Source organism: Arvicanthis niloticus, chromosome 6 (assembly GCF_011762505.2).
Source record: "Arvicanthis niloticus isolate mArvNil1 chromosome 6, mArvNil1.pat.X, whole genome shotgun sequence".
Taxonomy (NCBI): Eukaryota; Metazoa; Chordata; class Mammalia; order Rodentia; family Muridae; genus Arvicanthis; species Arvicanthis niloticus.
Window position 1 is genome coordinate 85,268,347 of NC_047663.1, and position 24,141 is coordinate 85,292,487.

Here is a 24,141-nt window from a genome sequence, read left to right on the forward strand (position 1 = left end):
CTGGTTCTGGTTCTGGTTCTGGCTCTGGCTCTGGCTCTGGCTCTGGCTCTGGCTCTGGCTCTGGCTCTGGCTCTGGCTCTGGCTCTGGCTCTGGCTCTGGCTCTGGCTCTGGCTCTGGCTTGCTGGAAGTCAGAAAACAGTGTTTCAACTCCTATTTCAATGGCTGGTATCAAGATAATTGTAAGTAAGCATCTTTCTTCTCTGCAGCCTCGATTGCTTAAATTGAGTATTGTACAAATGCCAGGTTCTGCCACAGTCTTAGTTTCCCCATCTGTAGAATGGGGCACTTTTATGTATCCTATGTATTCAGGATTCAGTGCAGTGGGGGCAGGCCTTTTGCCCTGTAAATATTAGATATTCAATGGGCTGCGGCTTACTTACTGGTAACTCTTTTTTTTTTTTTTTTTTTTCCTTCCCTAAACTTTCTTCTCAGTAGATACTGGTCCTCAGCTATTGAAGTTATAAAATTGGTCAAATAAAGTCTGATAGACTGATCTTCAATGAGACACACAGACTTTCTGTATTATTACAGGTCTAATATGAAAGGCCTGGTTCCTACTGCCGCTGATCAAATTATAAGAAATTTCATGGTTTGAAAAAAAAAACATTGATGATTGGCACTCTTCTCATTCTGGAGGAACAAAGTTCTCTGTCACTCTAGGTGGAGGTGTGGACTTGGCATTCCATCTGGAAGCTCCAAAAGGAGACACATTGCCTCCCTGCTCCTACCTACACAAAATCTACCAGTTTGGGGAGCTGCACACATGTCTCTTTATCCTCAGAATGACCTCTGTGTGACACTCAGGCCAAATCTCAAGATTTAAACTTAGTCACAGTTAAAAATGTTCATTCTCCCAGATAAGGCCGCATTCTCCCAGGGTCCAGGAATTACCATGTGGATGGATATCTGAGGCATCTGCCCATTATCCTGGAGAGCCTGCAGCTCTAATGCTTCAGCGATCATTAAGATTACCCAGATGTCAGAGCAAGGGTATTTTGGCCTAGGGGAGTTTTGTGGCTCTCTCCAGTCAAGTCTGCCCTCCCCTCCAGAGCTGGCACAAAAGTCCTGAATGGTGATGCCAGACGGCCATGAAGAACAGGATCTCAATGTCCTGTGAAAGTGCAGCAGCTGTCTGAGTCATCTGAGGAAGATTTGATTAGATTCCATCTCATTGAAAGTATACAGTGTTCCAAGTATTTGAAACTGACAATCCATGGGCTACATCTAGTCTTTATTTGATTCAGCTCAAAGGGCCTGTTATGTAGATGTTCTTCGTTGCCAATAGGAACATTTGATTATTAAAAGCTCCCAAGCCCCCATCCAAAGTGGGGTTGCACACAAATGACATCAATGACTTTATTCTGGGGTGATGCATACAGCTGTCTCAAGCCCTCCACTACTTTTACCTCTCACTGCGCCCCCCCTCCCCCCCATCAAAAAAGTCACACTTCTCTTTTGTAAGCATTGATTAAGCACCAATTGTGTTCTATGGACTGGCCTGTGATACATTAGGATTCGTGGTATACCAGAGGGATGAGCATGCCTTTGGAGCCTTTTGTGTGTGTGTGTGTGTGTGTGTGTGTGTGTCTTCTTGGGAAGAACTGGATTTCCTGGCAAGATAAAAAAAAAATGCTGACAAAGAATCATGGTACAAGAGGTACTCTGGAAATGTGTGGTGACCCATGCAGAGGGACCCAGGCTTGAGCACCTAGCTCTGTGGCTAGAGAGGAAGTGAAGACACTGTAGGTGAAAGGCTTTAGCCTCATGTTCAAAAGGCCTTGAAAAGTCAGCTACAGAGGAGCCAGGACAAGGTTCTTTAGCATGGGAGTAAAGATGGCCAGATTCTATTTTCAGATATAATTTGGCAGAGTAAGTAGAGGGATACTCAGGATAGGACAAAAAACAATACCTGCTGGAGAAAGGACCAGCCAACACTGAGGTGACACATGGGGAAGACCTATACTCAGCTAGAGCAGAGGGATTGACAGGCGAAAGCTAGAGTTAGCAGGGAGAATTAATACCTAAATATGTGTATATTGTAAAGAACGAGAGTAGATGCTAAGGGGACTGTGGTGTCTTTACAGAGTCCCCACACAGCTAATGGTGTTGAGTAAGACAGTGTGGGAAGGGTGCTACTTTTCTAAGGGAAATGAAGAGTATGCCATGAACTTGGGATATCACTGTGACTGAGATGTGTGTCCCAGGAATGTCCATGTGTCAAACACTTGGTTGTGAAAGACAGAAAAATCTAAGTTGACCTGCTGAAACCCTACTCTTAAAAGCAAAGACATAAAAACCTGTAAGTCAAACCTGTGGCGCCTCAGTCCCAGGAAATTAGCTGACCATTCGAACAGATGGCCTTAACTAAACAAGCCCTGAGACAATTGGTGCCAGGATGCTGAAAGTTTGAGATGAGCCTGACCCCTTTGAACCAGAGCTCATGATAAATAGTATGAAGCTAGTCCGAAATAGCCAATTATAAAGTGACTAACATTCCATCTTAAGAATTTGAGATCAAATGTATCGATGACCTAGTGACCTGTTCCCCGTCCTTCCCCTTTCCCTAACTCCACCCCCAATTGGTTTGTAGATTCTCCTTAAAATCTGTAAAAATCTGTTGCTGGCAGCTGAATTCCTCTACCCCTTCGTGGGATACGTGGAAGGAGGCCCTAGCTAGCTAGTTTTTTTGAGCAAACCTCTTGTGATTACATCAAGCTGTGTTTCTCGTGAGTGATTTGGGTGCCTCTGTCTGCAGTTCTCCACAGATTGTGAGGTCCTTTTCCTTTGGGCTTTATAGTTGCAAGGTGAAGGTATTAGGGGCTACTGTGAAGGTGTGTGGGGCCTCCAGGGAGATCTTTAGGCCACTGGGAGGTGATCCTTGAAGACAAGTATGAACTGGAGTCCCAATCCCTTTTTGAGTCCTTGTTTGTGATGTAAGTAGGTTGCTTCACCTTGGATTTCTACTGGGATGTGCTGCCATTCTTGAGGTTGCAAACAATGGAGCTGCCCAGGTTTGGGAATGAAACCTTTAGAACCATGAGCTAAATAAACTTTTTTCTTTCTGTAAGTTAGTTGTGTCCATTCAGAAACAGGAAACTGATGGATGTTAAGCACTTTATATCAGTTGTTAGTTGAAAATCGTGTGTGTGTGTGTGTGTGTGTGTGTGTGTGTGTGTGTGTGTGTGAAACATACATAGACCTACATAAGAAAGAAGTAAGGAAAACTGTGACATAAAATTAAAGTCCATAAAAAAAAAATTAAAGTCCATGAGTGACACTAAAGGGACAGGAAGAGGCTAAGCCTGGGGCATTGGACAAACAGACCCTAAACAATAATTGTTTTCTCTTTCCCTCTTCTCCTTTGTACCTTTCAGACATTCCATAGCCAGCTTCTCCACTGACCCACAAGCCTGTACGTTATTCCTGTTTCCTAGGGAACACACTTGGATGGGAGATGGGCCTCCCCTTCTACCTCTGGGGAAAAAGTCCTATTATTTTTTCTCAAAATATTAGAGGCATTTTACAAATTAAATCAAGTAGATTCCCTGCCCAGCCCCTGGAAGCTATATCCAGAAAGAAAGAGAGAGAGAGAGAGAGAAAGAGAGAGAGAGAGAGAGAGAGAGAAAGAAAGAAACAGATGCATGAGCCGTGGAACCAAAGTCCTCTGAAGAGGCTCAGCTGACTATTTTTAGAGTAAGTGTGACCATGATGTGGCTGGAGGAGCTGGGGATGGGGTGAAGGAAGGAGGATGGATGTCTCCTAGAAAAAAAGAAGGGCTCAACTGTTTTCTAAACTTCAGTAAGAGAGTTGCCTCCTCTGTGGACACACACACACACACACACACACACACACACACACACACACACAGGCCTTGAACTTGCAGCAATCCCCCTGCCTCTGCCCACCAAGTGCTGGGAAGATAGGCGTGTCCTGTCGCACCTTGATATTCTTGTGCTTTTTATGAAATTCTCCCACACCCACTTCTCAATTTTTTACTTAACCTCTTCTGTTCAAAAATCAGCCTACTTTTTAAAATTTAAACAAGTATACAAACCAAGCACGATCATTTTAGAAAGGGGGACCTGTATCACTCCTCATGAATATTTAAGAGGATTAGTTTTCCAAGTTAAAAGCTTCAGCAAAATCGCTTAAAATTACTACAATCTGGCTAGATACTGTCGCTTGCCCATGGCTATGAACCTGAGATCTGTTCCCTCTTTGCAAAGGAATGTGATAAGCAAGCTCCAAGAAGGGCTGAAAGATGCTGTGGCAAGGAGCACAGATTTTCCCTTCCAGGTAATCAGAAGGATTCAAACAAAATTGAAAAGAGAACACGTTTCTCACTAAGTAATTCTGTGTTATTTATTCTTGGGAATCACCAGTAGCATTCATGCAACCCTTTGGGTAAATTGACCTGGGATTAAAGCTAACAAAAGTGAATGGAAACTGAGCAGGCTAGAAGCAGCTTAAGCTGGGGTATAGTCAATTCCCACCCCTCCCCTGGGAGTTTATTTAGGAATAAAACCATACAAACTGTGCTGGGGACATAGCTCAGTGGTCCTGTGCTTGCCTGGTACTGGAAAACCCTATGTCTAATCCCCAGTACTGCAAAACAACAGCCCCTCTGCCCTTGCAAAAACAAAACAAACAAACAAAAAAAAATCACAAAACCCAACAAAACAAAACAAAACAAAACAAAAACTCACACAAACACACACACAAACCCAAGACAACAACCACACCATCACCAAATCCCCTCAAAACTTGAAGTCATTCTCCTTGGTATATTGAATCTCTAGAAGCTTTGAAGAGCCATGCCTGGGTTATTGGGGCATCAGTATTGATGCTGTAATCCTTGATGATTTATCTAAGAGATTCCTGACAAGAAGAGGGAGCCAAGGAGGCTTGGAGGGTCAGAGAGAACGAGCTGCTTAGAACCAGTGACCTCAGTGTTTTGACAGGAGCAGGAAGCAGAGCCATAGCCTGTAGTTGATGAGGTGAGGCCTGTGGGCAACACCACTTAGCAAACCTTATGTGTTGCTAACTTAGCAGCCTCTCCAGGGAAGAAAAGCTAGCGGGCAATCCATCATGTACCGTGTGCTTTATGTACAGTGACAGGCACTGGACCCATCCGTCATCAGGGAGAGAGACCACAGCCTGCAGACGAGTATTTCACATCACTTGCTCATTAGCTTCTAAGATCTGACTTTCCAGGACACAACACAAGTTTGAAGTCATTTGAATTTTTTTTTTTTCTTAAATGACAACTCTCATCTCACTGTTGCCATGACAGGATACTGTTCTGATCTTTCTGCTTTCATCAAATTAATTGACCGTTCGTTCCTTTGCAGTGGTTTAGAAGTAAGAATACAGGTTGTGTCTGAGATTACGGTCTGGCTCTGAATGACAACAAGGGCTGCATGTTGTGAGGGACAGACACAAACAATGCATGCTGGGATGGCATGGGAGGAGAGCATGGAGGTCTGCCATGCCAGCTGGGATGTAACTGCCTTTAGAATGCTTGCTTGGATGTTTGAAGTAAGGGTTAGAAAAAACGCAAACATTCTCAGACTCTGGAAGGTCGCAGTTTAGCCAAATATTGTCACTGTTAATTCAGCTTAGAATAACATAATGTCAGAACTATAAGGCACCACTGGGACCATCTAATTAAAGGGACTCATTTCTCAAATAAGAAAACTCAGAAGCCAGAAATGACTGGCTCAGGGGAAGGTCATGACATTCGAATTAGACTTGAAAATAACTACGTGCCCTTTTTACTAACATAAGCCAAACCTTTAAAAAAAATGAAAATAATAGATAATACATAACCTGGGTAATTGAAGGAAGACTGTCTAAAATGTGGCTCTTAGTCCAAATCAAGTCTTCCTGCTTCTGATGAACAGGTTTTTTTTTTTTTTTTTTAAATTTTAGTTCTGCTTTTCGACTATTTTTGTTCCCTTAGTGATGTGGAAATTTGCTTAAGACAGGAGATTAAAAAATAAAGGAGCAGCAACCGATGCGACTTCCTGTTTCACTTTCCAGTGCTGCAGGCCTTTCTTGAGAGTCTTCATTTGGGGGGAGGTGGGAGGGCTTTTGCTTTGAGATGTGAAGGTGCATGCTTTTAGCTTTAGAGGCACTTTGTAAGTAGTTTAGAGTCTCCTGTTATTTGTCAGTACGTGGTCTTCTATGTAGGGAGCCAACAGGTCACTAAGAACATGCTCAGGGCCCTGCCTACTGGCTGGTGTCCAGGTACCCAGTGCTCATTAGGATGAGCTCTCAAGCTACTAGAGAGGGAAGGAGCAGCTTCGAGAGAACACAGGCAGCCCTGTGCAGCAGTGGTTTGCTCGGGCCTTGCTTTCATTTCAAAGAGAAACGTCATGTAGAAAAAAAAAAAAAAAAGAAAGAAGCCATTCCCTTTTGTCAGACAAAATTAGAGGTCATCAACTAAAATGAGTGGTCTGACTGTATTTCCACTGTGCCGCCAAGTGGGTTTCCACTGAAGGGACACCGATCTTTCTAGAAATAACAGCAGTGAGCCGAAGAGTGGGTGCAGAAGTTTGTAGTCTCCATGGGCATTCACAGACATTGCGACAGTTGTTTTCCTGGTCAGTCTGAATAGAGGTCATTGTCCCTACTCCATATACAAGGAAACTAAGACCAGACAAGTGGATATCAGATTTGGAAATTCAAACACAGGTCTAATAGTTGTCTTTAATGCAGCATTGTCTTGTACTGGGAAGAAATGGTGTATTTATCAGTGCTCACAAAATGCTCATAGTTATTGACACATAAGACAAAGGATATAGGAGATCCAGTGAAGAGAAGAGGCTGAGAGTTACGGTAACTAGGAGTAGGAAGATCTGGAAGTCCTAACTCTGGCCACTTCTGCTCTCAGGATGTTCTGTATGAGTTGGGCAAACCTCTAAACTTCCTGAACTCTACCTACCTCTTAACAAGTAACTGAGGTGAGATACAGATCTTCATGCAGAGGTGATGGGCACCTGCTCACTCTCAGGGTGACCTATTGCATCAGAGGATTTGCTCCTAGATCTTATGGATAAGAAATGAAAACAGTCCCTCCCTTGGAACCAAATAAAAACATTGCACAAACACCTTCTGTTTTAAGGCTCAGGTGCTTGTCTCTGCCTTTCCCAGCTCTTTATTCTTAAGACAGTTTGCTAGTGTGTTCTGTGGACCAGAGGCATCCTGCTCTGCAGAACAGGTCATGGGTTGGAGTGGTACCTGTATATGATGCACGCTGTGTTCTGGCAGGTGCTGCAATTGTTGAGATCTTGGCCAGTCCGATAAAAGTTCCGCCTATAGGAGAACACGGTCAGGATAAATGCAAAAGCCACAGGAGACACACACATTCTACCAACCTGCCACAGTCCCCACAGCTCATGAAGACACAAGGAAAAGATGGCTGAGGTGATGACAATGGAACCTCCCATTCCTGGGGTACTTGGTATATCTTTAAATGGATTTCAAATGTCTTGTGTTTTTTCTGCTTGTGGTTCTGAAAGGGACTTTGCAAGTCAGTAGCAGATTAATTCAGGGACTCCTGATCCCTATGCTTGGTGGTTCTCTGTCATCACAGTCTCCTAAGGTGGTCTAGGTTGATTCTTAGTAGCCACTGACAACTGGTTACATTCTTTCCAACCTTGTTTGATGAGCTTCAACCATCGCGTTTCTGTTGGTGTTTAGAGCCTCTCTAGACAGGACAGTCTACACATCAACAAATGCTGCCTGATGCTCCACATACCAGGACTGAGCCCACCACTTGGGACAGTATGCTGTGGCTGACTGCTCAGTGGAGAGGAACTTTTGCTTAGTAGGCCCCTTAAGTCTTGGGTGGCAAGATACACACACAAAACTAGAGCAAGGGAAATGTGTGAACTCACTCAGAGGGCAGGAAGTCCCTGCCTGATATCATCCTCCCCACCCCAGACATTTATCAACTAGACTGTCATCTTTAGAAACACTATTTTTTTTTTTTTTTTAATCCTGGAGTTCCTTAGTCCCTTTCCCCAACCTGTTAGAAGCAGAAGCTGTCAAGCCTGAGGATAAGCAAATAGTGTGGGGCAGGGGGTGGGGTGGGAGAGCATTAGTTATCACCTAGGTAAACAACAGAACATGAACGTGTTTGTTTGTTTGTTTGTTTGTTTGTTTTTAAATGTTGCTTCCTCACTCGTTCCCTTCCCAGAAAACTACTTGGCCCAGTGGTTTTTCACCATAAAGAAATTCACCTTACCCTTCAGTGAGGGCGCGAGCTTTCTCCAGATCTTGAATCACATTCAATAGGACTTTAATTTTCTCTTGGTTTGAGTGCAGCGATTCCTCTACTGATTGCAGCCGGCCTTGGAGGTCACAGAGCTCTCCCTGAGCCAGGTGACTGTGATTACTCGCACCTAGCTCCCTGCTGCTCTGAGCTCTGTTCTCCTGCCTTGGAATTGAGGAAGGGAGGTGCTCACTTCCAACACCACTGGTCTGAAGCTCTGGGGTATCTGACTGGCTGGGGACCTTTGTCACATGTTCCCAGCACACAGGGACAGACTTGGATGCACTGCTACTTCTGAGTGACTCCAGGTCCTGGTGATTGTCACTCGATGCTGGGCAATCAGAAGCTCTTCCTAGGTGGGCTGGCTGGCTATGGGAGCCTGGCTCAGGTGAGCTGCGAGTCCGTGGTGGTGAGGGAACACACATCTTCTTTGACTGAGATGACAGAAGGCCAAGGTCTTTGTCATCAGGGTTGTCTTTGGGCAAAAGCAATTCAGGTGTGAGTTTCTCTGTGCCCTGGATGTTGTTGGCACTGCTATTGGTATTTGAGCAGGAGGGGACCCTTTCTAGATCTGACGTCATCACTCTTTGCCCATCCCCTGGACACATGGAGATCAAAGCAGGTATGGAGGTGCTTTCTTCAGCTGAGCTTTCTGGGCTGAAAGCAGACTCTCTAGCTTCCCAGGTTGGACTGTGACAAATATCATCTGGAACCTGAATGGCAGCTGTCGCTTTCTCTGAGGACATCCAAGTCCCAGATTCTAAGCAGAAGCTGACAGGCCCATTGCTTTGCACCTTGGGCATCCTAGGAAGAAATGGGTGAGGGATTTTGAGCCTTCGAGGCCCATCCTCAAGATGCTGAGCCAGCCTCAGGAAGGCAAGGTCAGAGGACACAATATCCTGTTCAGATAGGTTGCCGTTGACCTGGATGGCACTTGGGGATGCTGTTGGCATTTCTACCAGGGACTTGCTAGTCGTGAGTTTCTTCCTTTTGAAAACTGGGAAATGCTTCCTGAGACTCGGGGAGGTCTGGATAGAGATGCTACGGAATCCTCCTGCCTTGTGGGACCTGGGGAAAGACAGCGAGTAGGAGGCAGGATGGTGGTGCCTGGATGCTTGCGTCTTCCCCATTACACCTGGGTCCTCAGGGGTTTGGGTGTTGACCTCGGTCGCACCAGTTGGATTCTTAATGTTCCCATCTTCCTTGAATCGTACTTGCTGTGATTTGCTCCTGCGGTGGTGCGGCTGTTTCACAAGCTCCACAGACTCAAGGCTGCTTCGCTTCAGGAGCACAGGCCTCACTTTCATACTTTGCTGGGCCATGGAGCCTCACTGAGAAGAAGAACCGCACACTTGTCCTGGGCACATCTCCCTTAGGTCTTTAGAGCAGTGTCTAACGATGGAGACAAGGAGGATGGCCAAGCAGGATGTAGTATTTCTCTCCTCTTAATACAGGAAGCCCTGCCGGCCATTCCCAGCCTGACTGGTCTTCTTAGGAGCTGTCTGGAGTGCTTCCCTGTAGTTGAAATATTATGCCACTGCAGTCGTAACCACTGAACAGATCATCCGTAAGTTAGGCTAATTATGAAACATTTGACCTACCAAGAGAACCGAAGGGCTCATCTATTAGTGGATTGCAAGAAGCAATTCTGATCCTAGAAGTTCCCTGTCTTCCACAAAAAGACAGTAAATGTACCATTTGGTGGATAGTGCTACACTCGGAATGTGTGAACTCCAAAAGGAACTTGCTCTGTCTAGACCATATGGCTGCTTTCCCCAGAATGTCAAATCGCAGTGTGAGCCTATGGGAACCTTAAACACGTCTTCTTGCCGTAGCGCATACATAGGCAGAGTAAGAGATGACCTGGGGCTCCCCTGCTTTGATGGTACATGATGTTCCTAAGGGAACTTCTCCACTTATGTCAATCTGAAATGTCTCCGTTGGGGCCATTATTTTCTTCCATGCTGCGTCTCTGTGTTTCAGTGAGGGAAACTTAACTCCTTAAATAGCCTCACAAAACCCAGAAAGGGATGACCATGGCAGAATCGAGGCATCGGGGAGACTCAGAGGGCTGGGCTCTGTGATGCAGTCTTGGCTGAAAGCCACATATGTGGAGCAGGCCACATCTGCAGCCTTTATTTGGAGGTGTTCAGCTGAGAATCATGGTCACTGCATCAGTGGGGCCGGTGTTGGAGAGCAGACAGCTTTTAAGAGCAGTGAGGAAGTGCCTGCAAAGGGAGAAACCAGAGTCACCAAGGTCTAGCCTCTTAGCCAAGTTTCCTTTGAGTGAGAGTGTTGAGGATTCAGCCTGTCCTAACTGCGCTCTCTCAGTCCCCATAATGAGCAAGGTGCCCTTGGGGTACAGGGACTCCAAACAAAATGCCTTTGTACCTAAACCAATTCCTCTCCCTTCAGTCACCACCCAGTCAACTCTGTCTATGAATACTCACCTTAAATAGCACTCCTTTAGGGAGCCATGACAAGGACTTCCTCCTTAGCTACACCCCTAATGCTAGAACACACCAGGACTCCCGTCTGAGATTTCCATGACAGTATTTGCCAAGTGTTCATCACACTTTTTTTTTTTTTTTTTTTTTTTTTTTTTGATAACCCCAGAGAAACAGATATCATTGTTCCATAGATGACTGGTTAAGCAAGCTATGTGACATCCAACATGTGACATATTACTCAACAGAAAAAAAGAAGGAAATATTGGCATCTATCACCCAGATGGAGTAGTAAAAACAAGACTGCCTCAAAAGATTGCTCTGCATGATTCCACTTGCACAGGCTTCTTGAAATTAAAACAGAATTTTAATAGACAGTGTATTAATGACTGCTGGGGAGTTGGAATGACAGAGAGTGGCTCTGGTTATAAAATGATATCACAAGAGATCCCTACCATCACGTCCTTCAGGATACAAGGCCAGCTGTCATTAAATAATCATTTGTGTGCACACTTATTCAATGTGTATCACTCATTACCCTGTCACTAGAGAGGATGCAGCCGGAGCTCTCACATTCTGTGCTTGGGCTTCCAGCCCTTTTTTGGCCTCCCTGTAGGTGCTCAATTAACATGCTCTGAAAGCATGCTCGGCTGTGTGAAGGGCGGGTCCACAGGAAGCAGAGGAGAGCCTGGGCCCAGGCAGGGCAGGTAGAGGTCCTGGGTACTCTGCAGGGACAAGAGAAGCCGTGGCTTCTCCCAGCTATGACTGACATTTACTTAAGGACACACTTCTTCTCTAACACCTTCATTTTTATTGCTTTCAAGGAGATAAATGTGCAAAAATTCTCCAAGGAGCCTGTTCCTTGCAAGAATAACAGCCACCATTTATTGAATACTTATTTTTTACCACGCCGAGGGCTTTCTACACATTAATCATAACGACTCCCATTTACAGAGTAACCACTAGTGTGACAGGTGCAGTGCCAGGCACTTTGTAAGTCTGAACTCATTCGCTCATCACAAAACCCCTACACACATGGGTTCTGTTCCTCCCATTTTACAGTTGAGGACACTGAGGCTCAGAGAGGTTCAGCAACATGTCTAAAGATAAACAGTTAATGGTAGAGCCAGGATCAGACCCTAAACTGTATAGCTCCTAACTTTGGCTCTTGGATACCGCCTCCACTGTCTTTCCAGTATAGAATTATCTCATTTAATCTTTATATCAGATGGATGGGGTATCATCCCAACTGATGAGAAAACCCAAGGCCCATCGAAGGTCAAGGAGATATTATTTGCATCTGAATATTTACAATTTCAAGTCAGGAAGCTCTGGCTTTGTCTTCCTGGTGTCTGCCTGGTGGATGGACAAATGCTGGCAGTGGTTTGGAAAATTGCTCCAGGTATGAGAGATGTAAGGGACTGTCCTGACCTAGTCTTGTCAGAACAAAGCGAGCCCGAGAGATGCGGAGTAGTGTGTGTTTATAGCCCGCCTGGGTCTACCAAAAGATCTTGACAGAAAGTAACAAATGCATCTCCCTTCCCAAAAACTTGGGGATCTTAGAGACAGTGATCTGTTTGGTACCCCATCTTACTGAGCAGACACAAACTCTTGGTTTTTCAAGCAGTAGTCCTTTGCTCCTGAAGCAGGGACTGTTGGCAACACACTCAATCCCTGCTGCTTGGAGGGTCCTCCATAACAGGTAGGATACAGCCTACATTTTCCCCCTGGTCTTCTGCCTTTTCAGGAATTGCTAGATGATTCTATGGCCTTCTTGGCCTTCCCTGCACCTACTGCTTTGAGAGAGTTCACCTGTCCCTTGATTCCTGGGGATCAGCATATGTATGGCTGGTCTCAAAAAGGATTAAAGTCCATTTGAGATGCTGCCACAAAAGTTTTGAAATTAACCACCTTCCTATTCTAAGTGTACCTTAGACCCTATCTCTTACTCACTGAAGGACTTCCTTTTTTTTTATTGTTATCTTGTTATCTGTAAAATGGTCTGACAGCCAGCAGTGGTTCACTCTCATGATAAGTTCATGAGAAAGCATTGGCAAGTAGCTAACTAAGCTCATAGCCAAGCAGACAGGAAGTGACCAGCAGGAACAGGAAGTGTTCTTTCTGTTGCTAGTATTATCTGCTTGCTACCATGTCTTTTTGTGGATGCCAAGGACTGTGTAACTGTGTGTGTTTGCAGGAAGAGGGATTGTAGCTTGCAGTCAGCCATATCCATAGGACTCTGTATCTCACCCCTGGGTAAACCATCCCCTTTGGCTTTTCCAAAGCTGTAGAAGTGGGTTTAAGAAAGAGTGAGCAGTTTTGAAGAATCATCACCAGCTGGCTCACTGGTCTAAAAATCAAGCAAGTTTCTGACCATGGCATTGCTGTGTGATTCCCCAGGGTGATGCCCCCTTCGCCCTGCATGTCATACCAACCAACAGCTTTAAGGTCAGTTCCATGATTCCTAGACTTTGCATAGACTTTTGAGGTCCAGTTGAATCTAGAAGTACAGTCCTTTCATGAATAAGTCTCTGTGCCCTTACGTAAGTAGTTGCTAAGCTGACATGAATACCTGTAAAGACAGGAAACTTGCAGCTTGTTTCATAGTCATTGAACTCTTGAATGTTTATAGTAACGAATGCGTGTTGAAAACGTGAGGAGCTAAGTGCTGTGTGCGTATTTGGTACTAAATCCTCAACGTGACCTTCTGTAATGTGATTCTCATCTTGTAAAGGGGGCAAGCAGCCAACAAGACTATCACATACCCACGCATCTTAGACTCCTCCCCTTACCTTCACAGCTTAGACCTCCCAATGCTTCTATAGACCACATTGTCTGAGGATCCTCTAGTTTTCATTAGGGCTTCAACTCCAAGAATGGTACCTCACCCAAGCTGGGGATGGATTTTGTGAGCGCTAGAGTCTGGTGACCATTGATTATATGCCAGACACTGTGACGCGTGTTTTTCGTTTACTCTCTGAGCCCTCCTGACACCCTTAGGGGCAGATGATATTGCTTCCTCATCTTATAAGTGTGGACACAGAGAAACAGAAGGGGTAGTACTTTGTCCCAAGTTGGTTACCTGAAGAGTCATAGAGCCTGGCCTTCAGCTTAAGGACTGACTCTGGAGCATAGATTCCTAAGTGTTGGGCCTTGCTACATTCTCTGAGTCTTCATCACTCCACACAAAACCTGCAGCATCTTTTAAACTCCCTCTACCATCTCCTTAAAGCCAGCTATTGTTTCGATTTCAACACTGCCCTATCCTCTGGAAAGCTATGCCTCCTTTAGAACTTTTCATTTGATCTTTAAATACAGTTGATTTTCTATTTGTAAAAATGTCATGGGCTTATTATAAAAATTCAAGTAACATAGGTGTTTTTAAAAAGGAAGGAAAAAAAAATCACTGGATACTTCACCTCCCAGAGCCACCATGCACTACCTCTTTGAATGGGTCTATTGTTTGTATCAATACAAACAGTGCAGTGTGAGTGCATGCTGTTTGTATGGATACAAGGATGGACAGGAGGCCTTTCCTACTGCAAACCCAGAGAAAGTATCACATTGTGCCTCCCAGATTTCTGCTATCCTTCTGTCTAGGGGCAGGGCTCTGTTGTGTAGTGCCCTGATCTCTTTAAATACTCCCCTTTTGATGATATCTAGATATTTCTACATACTTGGTATTGTTAATGCCATAAGGAACATGTTTTCTATATGATCCTTGGCACATTTTTCTAATTATCTCCTTGGAATAAATTCTTAGAAAAATCAGTAGATGAACGTAACTATATTTAACACTGTTGAAGTTATCAGTCTATAGCTTAGCCTTCTGGAGAATTGTATGCATTTACACCCTTAACATTGTGTATAGGAGGCTCTTTCACCAACACCTCTGCCCTTATGCTTGGGCAGTTCATAATAACTGGTTTTTTAATCATCGCTAATAAAGGAGAGGAATGTTGTATCCCATTCTTGGATGGAAGTTATTTTAAATGGACATTTTTAATGTTTTTAACAATTTATTTTTAATTATGTATCTGTAGGAGGGTATTCATGTGAGTGTGTTGTGTGTGAAATCCAGAAGAGTATCAGATCCTATAGGGCTAGAGTTACAAGCAACTGTGAGCAAGTCAAACCAGGGGCTGGCTAGCAATCAAACTTGAGTCCCCTGCAAGAAGAGCAAGTGCTCTTAAAAGCTGAGCCATCTCTTTAGAACCACATTTGGCTTTTTTTTTTTTTTTTTTTTTTTTTTTTTTTTTTGACTCATGGAGATTTAAAGTTTTCTGTCCTACACTTTGGTCGAGGTAAAGACCAAGAACTTGAAACCGGATACTGGATTCATTAAGCCCGAGAAGTTTAAGAAACAGTCTCTTTCAACGAGACACATATTTGTGTTCCAACTCTTGTGTCCCCAGCCCCCTCTGGGCCCTTTTTCCTGGGGCATTCACCTGGCTAAAAGACGAAGTCCTCCAGAGGACTTAAGTCTCATGGGCTTTCAGCTCCACTAATTGATGGGGAGTTCCTTTGGCTTTGGTGGTTAGGGCTCAATTAATAACCTGGCTAAAGTCCAGAATCGCTCCCCAGAGAGAGCCAGCAGCTTGCCGCATGCCTGCAGGCTGAGAGTCATAGCTGATCTTTGCAATAGTTTCTAGTTTTCCCCTGATTATTGACTTATGGGACATAAACTGACTGTTTATATTCCAACTATGCCTTTCACCCATATTAGAGGTCCTCAGAGAGTCAGTCAGCATCCACCTGCCTGACAGACAGAGCCACCAAGGCACCTCTGTGAGGCCCCATACCCCAGGCTTCCTCTGCCTCTCCAGCTCTTTGTTCTCGAGTGCATGTGGGTGATACTATGAAGGGTTAAATGCATATGCTTTGACTCATGATTGGCCTGGCCCGGAACAGTGAATTGGCTTATATAAAACGTCACAGAATTATGATGCATGAACGAGGTAGCCAAGGTGGTCAGGAGGTCAACACTAGCTCATTAGATAGAATGCAAATAAAGATGTGAGATGGTTATAAGTGGGTCTTGGGCCTTCTGCCTCCACTGACAGGAGAGAACATCTTAAAGTGGTCTTCCCAGGAACCACACCTGTCTTCTTGTCACCTCCATGCTTCACACACTTTGGTGTGTCCTTGCTTCCTTGTAGTATAATTCTCTGCTGACACTCTGCCTCTTCAGCAGACTAGAGGCTCCCTGAGAACAAGATGTCCTGATAGTCTACTCTGAATCTTTGCCCCTGCATTGGCACAGGGCAGATCTTGAGCCAACTTTCATCAAACCAATGAATTTAACCACATATTATGTAGTTTGCCTTGCCTCCTGTGCCATAGGGAAAATTTTGAAAAGATGTATTTAAGAGATGAGATCTTTCTACGTTTCTCCAGTTCCCCTCAACTTCTTGCTTCAGTCTTCAAAGCAGCTGCGACTCCATGCGCATGCCCCGACATCCATTGTACAAAGTTCTATAGTCAGCACTGCATCGATATTTGCATGCTAATTTGATCAAGAGTAAATTTGGGGGCTGGAGAGATGACTCAGCAGTTAAGAGCACTGACTGATCTTCCAGAGGTCCTGAGTTCAATTCCCAGCAACCGCATGGTGGCTCACAACCATCTGTAATGGCATCTGATGCCCTCTTCTGACACAGGGGTGTACATGCAAATAGAGCACACATACATAAAATAAATACATCTTTTTTTTAAAAAAGGAGTAAATTTGGTTTTACTTTTCTTTCTCTCTCAGAGAGGTATTATCAATAGTTCTGGGATGAATGAAGTACACCTGTCTTTTTAATATACTATGCTTACCCAGTATATGACTCAGATTGAACTTGGTCAAAGTTGGGGGCCTGTTAGAGGTGTGCCCTCTAATGGTCATGATGTAGACTCTGGAGAAGAAGAAGCCCACATCCCTACTGCAGCAGGAGATGAGATCCTACGTTGTCACTGAGGGACGGAATGGGCTCCTGAAAAGCGGTACCAAACCAAACGTGACACAGAATTGTAGCTGACTGGGAGGAAAGATCTGGCTCATTTCATGTATCTTTAACTATGAGGAAATACTGTTGTTAATTGGGGTTTAAATTTGGGGCTTAGGACCAAATAGTAGACATTTTCACTTTGCTCCCAGAGTCCTGTTTAAGCCATCCATATCTGTTAGGGAGGGATGGCTGAAGGTGGTTTGTAGACAATGTCTGTGGTTTTGTTTACTACACATTTATTCACAAAACAGGTAGTGGAATGGGAGACACAGCCATGGGTTGCCAATCCCCATTTTAGATACCAAGAAACCATTGATAAGTTTTGATCAGAAGGCTCTTCATCCCATTTTTTTTCCTTTCGGACAGCTTTATTCACTAACATGTTTGCCCTCTCCCTTCCCTTCCTGTACTTAGAGTCAGCAATCTCCCTTACCATGTACACCATGCTTTATAACAAAGTATTTTCAAATCTCATGTAATCCCCACTAGAAAGCTGGCAAGCATTTGTTTCTGATTTAGAGAAGATTAGATGATATATCCTAAGTCACAGGGGTGGGACTTGGTCTTGCTATCAGCCTTAAGACCTCAGGTCTCTTTTAGTTGGTAAAACACTATCTATGTTTATACGTTGGTCTTGTTTTCCTCGCAGGGAGAAAGATGTGTTCTAACGCAGTCTCTGAAGTCTGAGGCACAGCTCTCTGAGTCTTTGGAAGGCTCTTCATAGTCACTCTTGATCAGTGGCCTCTGGGTCCTTGACTTCAGCATGTATTCCCTTCCATTTGTGTTCATTTAATTGCTTAGTCAAATCTGTTGGCAGGTGTTACTGCACATACACCTAAAATCAAAGAGTTGATACTATGGTCTACATCTTTTTTGGTGTGTGTTTCCAAACTGGAGATTGACCAGATTGGAAACTTTCACAAGAAGCCTTCTCAAAGACAGACATGCATATTTGGGGTCTATTTAGAACTGCATTTCCTCCCCCAAATGCTCAGGAAAACAAAACAAAAACTAACTCAATGCCGAAAGCAGAATTAGTTTCTGGAAGGTAAAGTTAAGATCCAAAACTGTATGTGTTGTATATCAAAAGACCCTAGTTTATGTGCATACTGATCACAGAGTCTTGTTTTCATTTTCCTCTCTGCCACATTAGACTTTCCCACACAGTTCCAGCTGCTTGTCCTCATGTCTCCTTCCTCTCACATCTGCACCACCCTGAGAATCAGTTCCATCAGTGTCCATTTTATTCTTTGTCTTCCTTCTGTCTCACGTGTGTTCATCACACAGTACCGTCAGATCACAGCAGCCCCTCTGTACAACCCTTCCAAGATGATGTCCCACAGCACTAAAGAGCAATCTAAGCTCTTCCTGTGGTCTTCAAGTCCCACAGTCACCTGGCTCTGCTATGCACCTGTTTCCCTCTCACAGTGTACCACCCTTTCCAGGCTCTCTGTATCCTGATTCTCCTAGTCCTAAGAGAAGCCTAGAGAGTCCTAGGTCACTCTCTCCTTTCGCCTTTGTCCCTGATTCTAACTGATCTCTCATTCATCTTCCAAGGCTGGCCCTATAATGCAAAGCTTTGACTTCAAGGTTGTCAGACTTAGGATGCTCTCCCACCCCTTTCTACCTCCAAAGTCCCTCTATGTAATGGACACTTTCTTCTTAGCTTGTTTCTTATTTCATTTGATATCTACTAGCCCTGTTCACTGTAGGAATCTCCTTAAGTGTTGGATGATTTCTCATAGACAAGAGGCTTCAATGGCTAGTGTAATCTTAGTAACGTCACGGAGAACTTTAAATTTTAGAACCTGTGAGAATCGTGTTTACTAATTCACAAATCTCTCTTAGTAGTGGAATCATCTTTTCAAATGGAAGCTTAAGTAGTATTGCAATGTCTGCAATAGAATGAAGTAGAACTGTTCTGGGAAAAGCAGGGAATCTCTGGGTCCCTGGGTCAATCTGAACCCCACTCTAGGCTCTGAGATGCCTAAAACCTCCCAAGACAATCCTCTTCATTTTATAGATGCACAAACTGAGTCTCTAAGCTGTTCCCCTCTATATGTAAATATCTTGATCTACAGCAGTGTGACCGATGTGTGTACTAGGCAGTATGGCTCCTGACAGGTCACAGGAGCTCAGGAAACACTGGTGGAGAGGCTTATGAGGCATGTCAAGGCTATGGCATCCTGCTCTTCCCCTGGAGTCATGAGAACAGCAGTGGAGCCATGACCTCTGTCAGGGTCACAGTCAGGCTCACCATCAGCCTGTGGAACCAGAATGAGGGAGAAGACTGGCTCCCTGTGCCTTAGAGAACAGGTCATGGGTGCCATTATTTTTCCAGCATTGTAGGCCACCAACTGTGTTTGTCAAAGAAACCAGGGAAGAAAATATCCTCCTCCTCCTTCCCCTTCTCCTCCTCTCTCTCCTCCTCTTCCTCCTTTCCTTCTCCTCCTCTCCTTCCTCTTCCTCCTCCTCCTCTTCCTCCTCCTCCTTTCCTTCTCCTCCTCTCCCTCATCTTCTTCCTCCTCCTCCTTTCCTTCTCCTCCTCTCCATCATCTTCTTCCTCCTCCTCCTCTTCCTCCTCCTCCTCTTCCTCCTATTCTCCTCCTCTCCTTCCTCTTCCTCCTCTTCCTCCTCTTCCTCCTCCTCCTTTCCTTCTCTTCCTCTCCCTCATCTTCTTCTTCCTCCTCCTCTTCCTCCTCCTCCTCCTTCTCTTCCTCCTATTCTCCTCCTCTCCCTCCTCTTCCTCCTCCTCCTCCTCCTCTTCCTCCTCTTCCTCCTATTCTCCTCCTCTCCCTCCTCTTCCTCCTCCTCCTCATCTTTCTCCTCCTCCTCTTCTTCCCCCTCTTCCTTCTCCTCCTTCATCAAGATGTTGAAAAACTAACAAAATGCTTCAGGCACATGAAGCAGTACAGGGGCTAGTGTAACGAGCCTGTGAGCTGGATGAACACAGTTCATGTTAAGACATCTAACACCACAGATCCAGCCCAAGTCTTCCTCTTTCCTTGTTCTCTCTATTTGAACTCTATCTTCCTCCCTATCCCCTATTCATCTCCACTGGACAGTTCTTCATCTCTCTCACCAGTGCCACCATCTCCCCTCTCCTCACCTCATTTTTCTATGTCCCAACTCTCAACCTCCTTTTTTCACACCCTCCCTTCCTTCTCCTCCTTTTCTTTCTTCCTTTTCCCCTTTCTAGCCTCTTTTCTCACCCTTTCCTCCTGCATCTTTAATAAGTGTTTTAGGGTTAGTACTTAATCCTTCCTGATATTCTTTGTCAAGGGCATGCAGGGTTGTGAGGGTAGTGAGGAGGATAGTTAGCATCTCTTGGGATCACCCACCTTGTAGGTCTTGGGACATAAGCCTCATGGGAATTTTGCCCTGGCCCACAGTGTCCCAGCAAGAGGCATTGCCTACTCATGCTGGTATTTCCAAAAGGTCACCTCTACCTTGGTCTCCCAAAGGGAAAAGCTTTACAGGCATTGGTCCACCTGCAGCCATTGGTCCAGCATCCTCTCACCTATGAAGAAGCACTGTCTTAATATTATTGAGCTCCTGTGGTATTTAGAGTTTCTCCCAGGAGCTTTCTTGGTATTTCCAGATGCAGTTATGCCCATCACATGACTGGAAATACTTTCTTACTGTTTTCTTAGGTTCTATCACTTTATCTTTAATTTGACTTTGATTTATTCTTTATGTATCCACACATTGGGGGAGCTGCCCGCTCAGGCAAATAGAAGAATTCAGAAACTTTGGAGGAGTAGCTGTCAGATGTGTCTACTTTCCTTCTTTCTTCTCCAAAGTAAGCAATGGCTTAAATTACTTGAAATATTCCCTCAGAGGCTACAGAATCACTATATCACTAATCCTAAGATCAGTGTTTAGGGGCAGACACTTCACTTCATGTTTCCATGGTGGGCGGGGTCCAGTTGTGTTAAAGGAGGCTGGAAACATTCCTACACTGCAGGGTCATTTTCTTTGGTTTCTTGAGACCTAAGACTGTTTTCCTATTAATTAGTCTTATTTGTATTCAGTAGTCTCACCTATATGTTGTCTAAATTACATCTCTCATTCCAAAAGAACCTTTGCTCCTATATTGATAGGCATATGCTCCTGATTAAAACCTTAGTCTTTGGACTGAATCCTGAAACCCCTTGTTCCTTAATAGATTTGATGATGGTCTCAAAGCATGCAAAGGAGGCTCATATTTGCCTTCCTTCAAAGTCTTAGAAACCAGGCCTCATCTGTGTCATTTTGCTGCTGAGAACACCGATGATGAGGAAAGTTTGACCAAAATGTCTGACAGGAGCATGAGAATTGCAAAATCTGGGGACTTCCTTGGGAGCTGGAGGAAGCTGAGTACCCATCGAAGAATCAGCAGAAAGGCTGTACTGAGCTCTGCAGGGACCCCTACCCCTGACAATCACTGCACACATGCTGGAGAGAAACAGCAGACAGCCATGCATTCTGCAGTGTGCCATCCACTGTGGTACTGCAGAGTGCTACCAGGAACTGCAATGATTTTCTCTCCTTTGGATCCCTGCCTACACTGCAGAATTTTCACAAGAGAAAGGAAGGGGGGAATTTATGGTCAGAGCTCATCTCAGAAGAACAGAGAACTCAGAGCAGTCAGCAGCTGGCAGAAGCACAGGGTTCTGGTGTCATTAAAGAGCCACACTTTGTTTCTGAGAGAGCCAATAGTGTGTCAGTACCACATGTGCCACAGAGCAGATGCTAAACATAGTGGCTGCTGTTCATTTCACTGGTGCGTGCTGGACCTGAGTCTGAAAGGCTGTATTGAGAACTTTGGGTAACCTCAAATACCAGTCAGAGCAGTAATGAAATGATGCTTCAGAGGAGAGGGCTGCTATGGGGTGTTCCCAGCTTTATGGTTCCTGAGGAACCAAGAATACCTCTCCCTTCTTTTGACCCTCCCCCTGCCTCTCCCTCATTTCTTCCTAGTCTTCTGTCAGGAGCCATCTAGGAGAGGTTAAGGCTAGCAGGTGACTCTCCTGGAGGTGGCCCACCATTTTATTGCATGGCCTATGATGGGTGAGCTCTGAGAGGCAAGGTCCCAAGAAGCTTCATCCCAGGATTGCTTTTTGCAACTGCTATTCCATTTTCCTGTCAGTATTACACAGTCTAATGATTCCTGGGCATTAGCCCGCCCTATTGGAGAGATTTCCTGCAGATCAACATAAAGATGAACTTTCATGAGTTAATGCTGTTCTAGAATTCCTGGTTTGATTCAAATAATTCTAGGAAGAACATTTTAAGAGATGGTTTTAGTTGTTTTGCTAGAAGGATATAATAAAGTTAGAATCAAGAATAGAATGTACCCACTTTTCATAAAATAGTAGATAAGGACCGAATAATAAGGAATACAATGGGCTCTTGTAATTACACTAAAAAGACAAACAAGCTTGTGACAAAATTTGTGATCAAGGAAAAATATTCATTCTAGGTCAGATCCAAGGATGAAGCCACAGGTGTGCTCTATGATAAAGCGAGGCCATGTGAAACTGTGGCTTTGAACTTATAATGAAACACTGCTTTGAACCTACTATCAACATTCTTCTACAACCCCCCTTTTATGTAACATTTTATCTATGAGGTAGTGTTCTAAAGAACTTTTGTCTAAGAAGGTATAAGAGGGCCAAAGGGAAGGAATAAAGTGTGACATCTGGGGCTATGTATGGCCCATCCACCAAATGTATATATGTATATGTCTGTTGGCCATGTGTAGGTATATATGTAGGTACAAGTATTCAAGAACACTTGTGAAGCGGATGAGACAAGTGTTTGGACCTGGCCAGTGTGTGTATGTATATGAATGTGTGAGTGTGTGTATGTGTGTGTGTGTGTGTCTATGCATATTGCCTATATAGAATATTTTTTCTTTTCTTCTCTTTTCTTCCTCACTCACGAAGAGTCAATGAGTCCAAGCTTCTCACCTGGCCAAGGCAATATAGACAGGAACTCTAACAATTAACCCCTTACTTACTTCCCTGCTGCCGCTAGCAGGGATTAATTACCAAATGTATATCTGTCTGTCTAAACTTACACTTAAGAGTTAACAGAGTTCAGAGTTTCACGCCGGGCATTCTTGCCAGCCCCAGATAATTAAGTTTTGTTCTGTCAGCAGTATTGACCCCATTAATCGCCCCTCACAGTCACCAGCACCCCCATCTGTTATCAGCATGACCCCAATCTCCACCCCACCCCCACGCCCCATTCTCTGCCCTTCCAGAGAACCAGTGCTGGGCCAGGCTCTCAGCAGTCTTCTCGACTAGGGGAAATAACATTCCACTGTGGGACATGTTTTTTATGCTAGTTCAGAAGAGAAGCTGCATTTGTCTTTCATGTGACTCACAGATGACAAGGCCCCCTCTATTTATCTCTTGCATGATGGGACCATGGTGTTTGCATAATAACAACGGTGTCCTGCTTGGGTCAAACCGCATGTTTTTATAAAGCCTCATATTTAAACCTCTCATTCCCCACTCTGTCTTCTTGCAAAAAGAAGGTCATGTAAGCAGAGCAAGCCAGGCAGTGGCTACTGTCACTATTCTAGTTTAGCCCCAAGGACAGGAGATGGAGAAAGGCTACATGCTGGTGACCTATCTGAGGATTGAGGGTAGGTAGGTGTTCCTGGCTCCTAGCCATCCAGACCCACCTGACTGCCTTCTACCCTGACTGGTGTGTGTGTTATCAATCTGCTGGTATGTCTTGATCTTCTCTCTCTCTGTCTCTCTGTCTGTCTCTCTCTGTCTCTCTGTCTCTCTGTCTGTCTCTCTCTCTCTCTCTCTCTCTCTCTGTGTGTGTGTGTGTGTGTGTCTTTGGCAATAGTATTACATTCTTTGTAGCCCTAGTTTAACATCCTAGCTAGCAACTGCAGGCCCTTTCCTTTCCTCTATCTCTAGTTACATCCATTACTCTATTTGCAACCCATCTCCTTGAGCGACGACCTCTGACTACTTACTTGATGAGGTTTGTCCCTAAGGAGGAAGACCTGTGCTCACACCACACCATGCAGAGTGGCTCAGGATAAGTCTGCTCATATCTGTTGGCCTAGCTTCTTCATTTGTCTGGCACACAGGAGGTTGTGAGGACCTCTAACTCCTTCCTTCCTATCTTCTGGCCTAGGAATTGTCCCTCATTTCCTCCCACCCCCACCCTACTTGTGTTGCCTCCGTAGGGACTTTAAGATGAGTGATTCTGTATTGAGCCAGGTGGTGGCTACCTGCCACTGTTCCGGCTAGGCTGTTGGCTGGGGGTGGCCTCTCTGTTTCCCGGAGCTGCTCTGAGCCTACGGACTACCTAGGGACACAGAAATTGGCTGGCGATCCCAGCACTTTGGACAGATGGTGGGGAAGCCAGACACCATTGCTACTGGGCAGTACATCAATGATAAGTGACTCC

General features: G+C 44.7%; 2 protein-coding genes across 3 annotated transcripts in view; one reads left to right on the top strand and one right to left on the bottom strand.

Annotated features, from left to right (window-relative positions):
* Dock2 (dedicator of cytokinesis 2) overlaps nt 1-24,141 on the top strand; it is a 409,472-nt gene that overhangs the window by 220,575 nt on the left and 164,756 nt on the right. The gene's annotated exons all lie outside the window — the stretch shown is intronic.
* The window catches only part of Insyn2b (inhibitory synaptic factor family member 2B), a 112,612-nt gene that overhangs the window by 12,053 nt on the left and 76,418 nt on the right, over nt 1-24,141 (bottom strand). For both annotated transcript variants that reach the window (XM_076937044.1, XM_034506658.2), the window contains exons 2-3: nt 8,253-10,507; nt 7,244-7,318 (exon numbers count right to left, since the gene is read on the bottom strand). In XM_076937044.1, coding sequence (XP_076793159.1) covers nt 7,244-7,318; nt 8,253-9,601 — 1,424 coding nt within the window. In that variant the 5' untranslated portion in view covers nt 9,602-10,507. The remainder of the gene's footprint in view (nt 1-7,243; nt 7,319-8,252; nt 10,508-24,141) is intronic.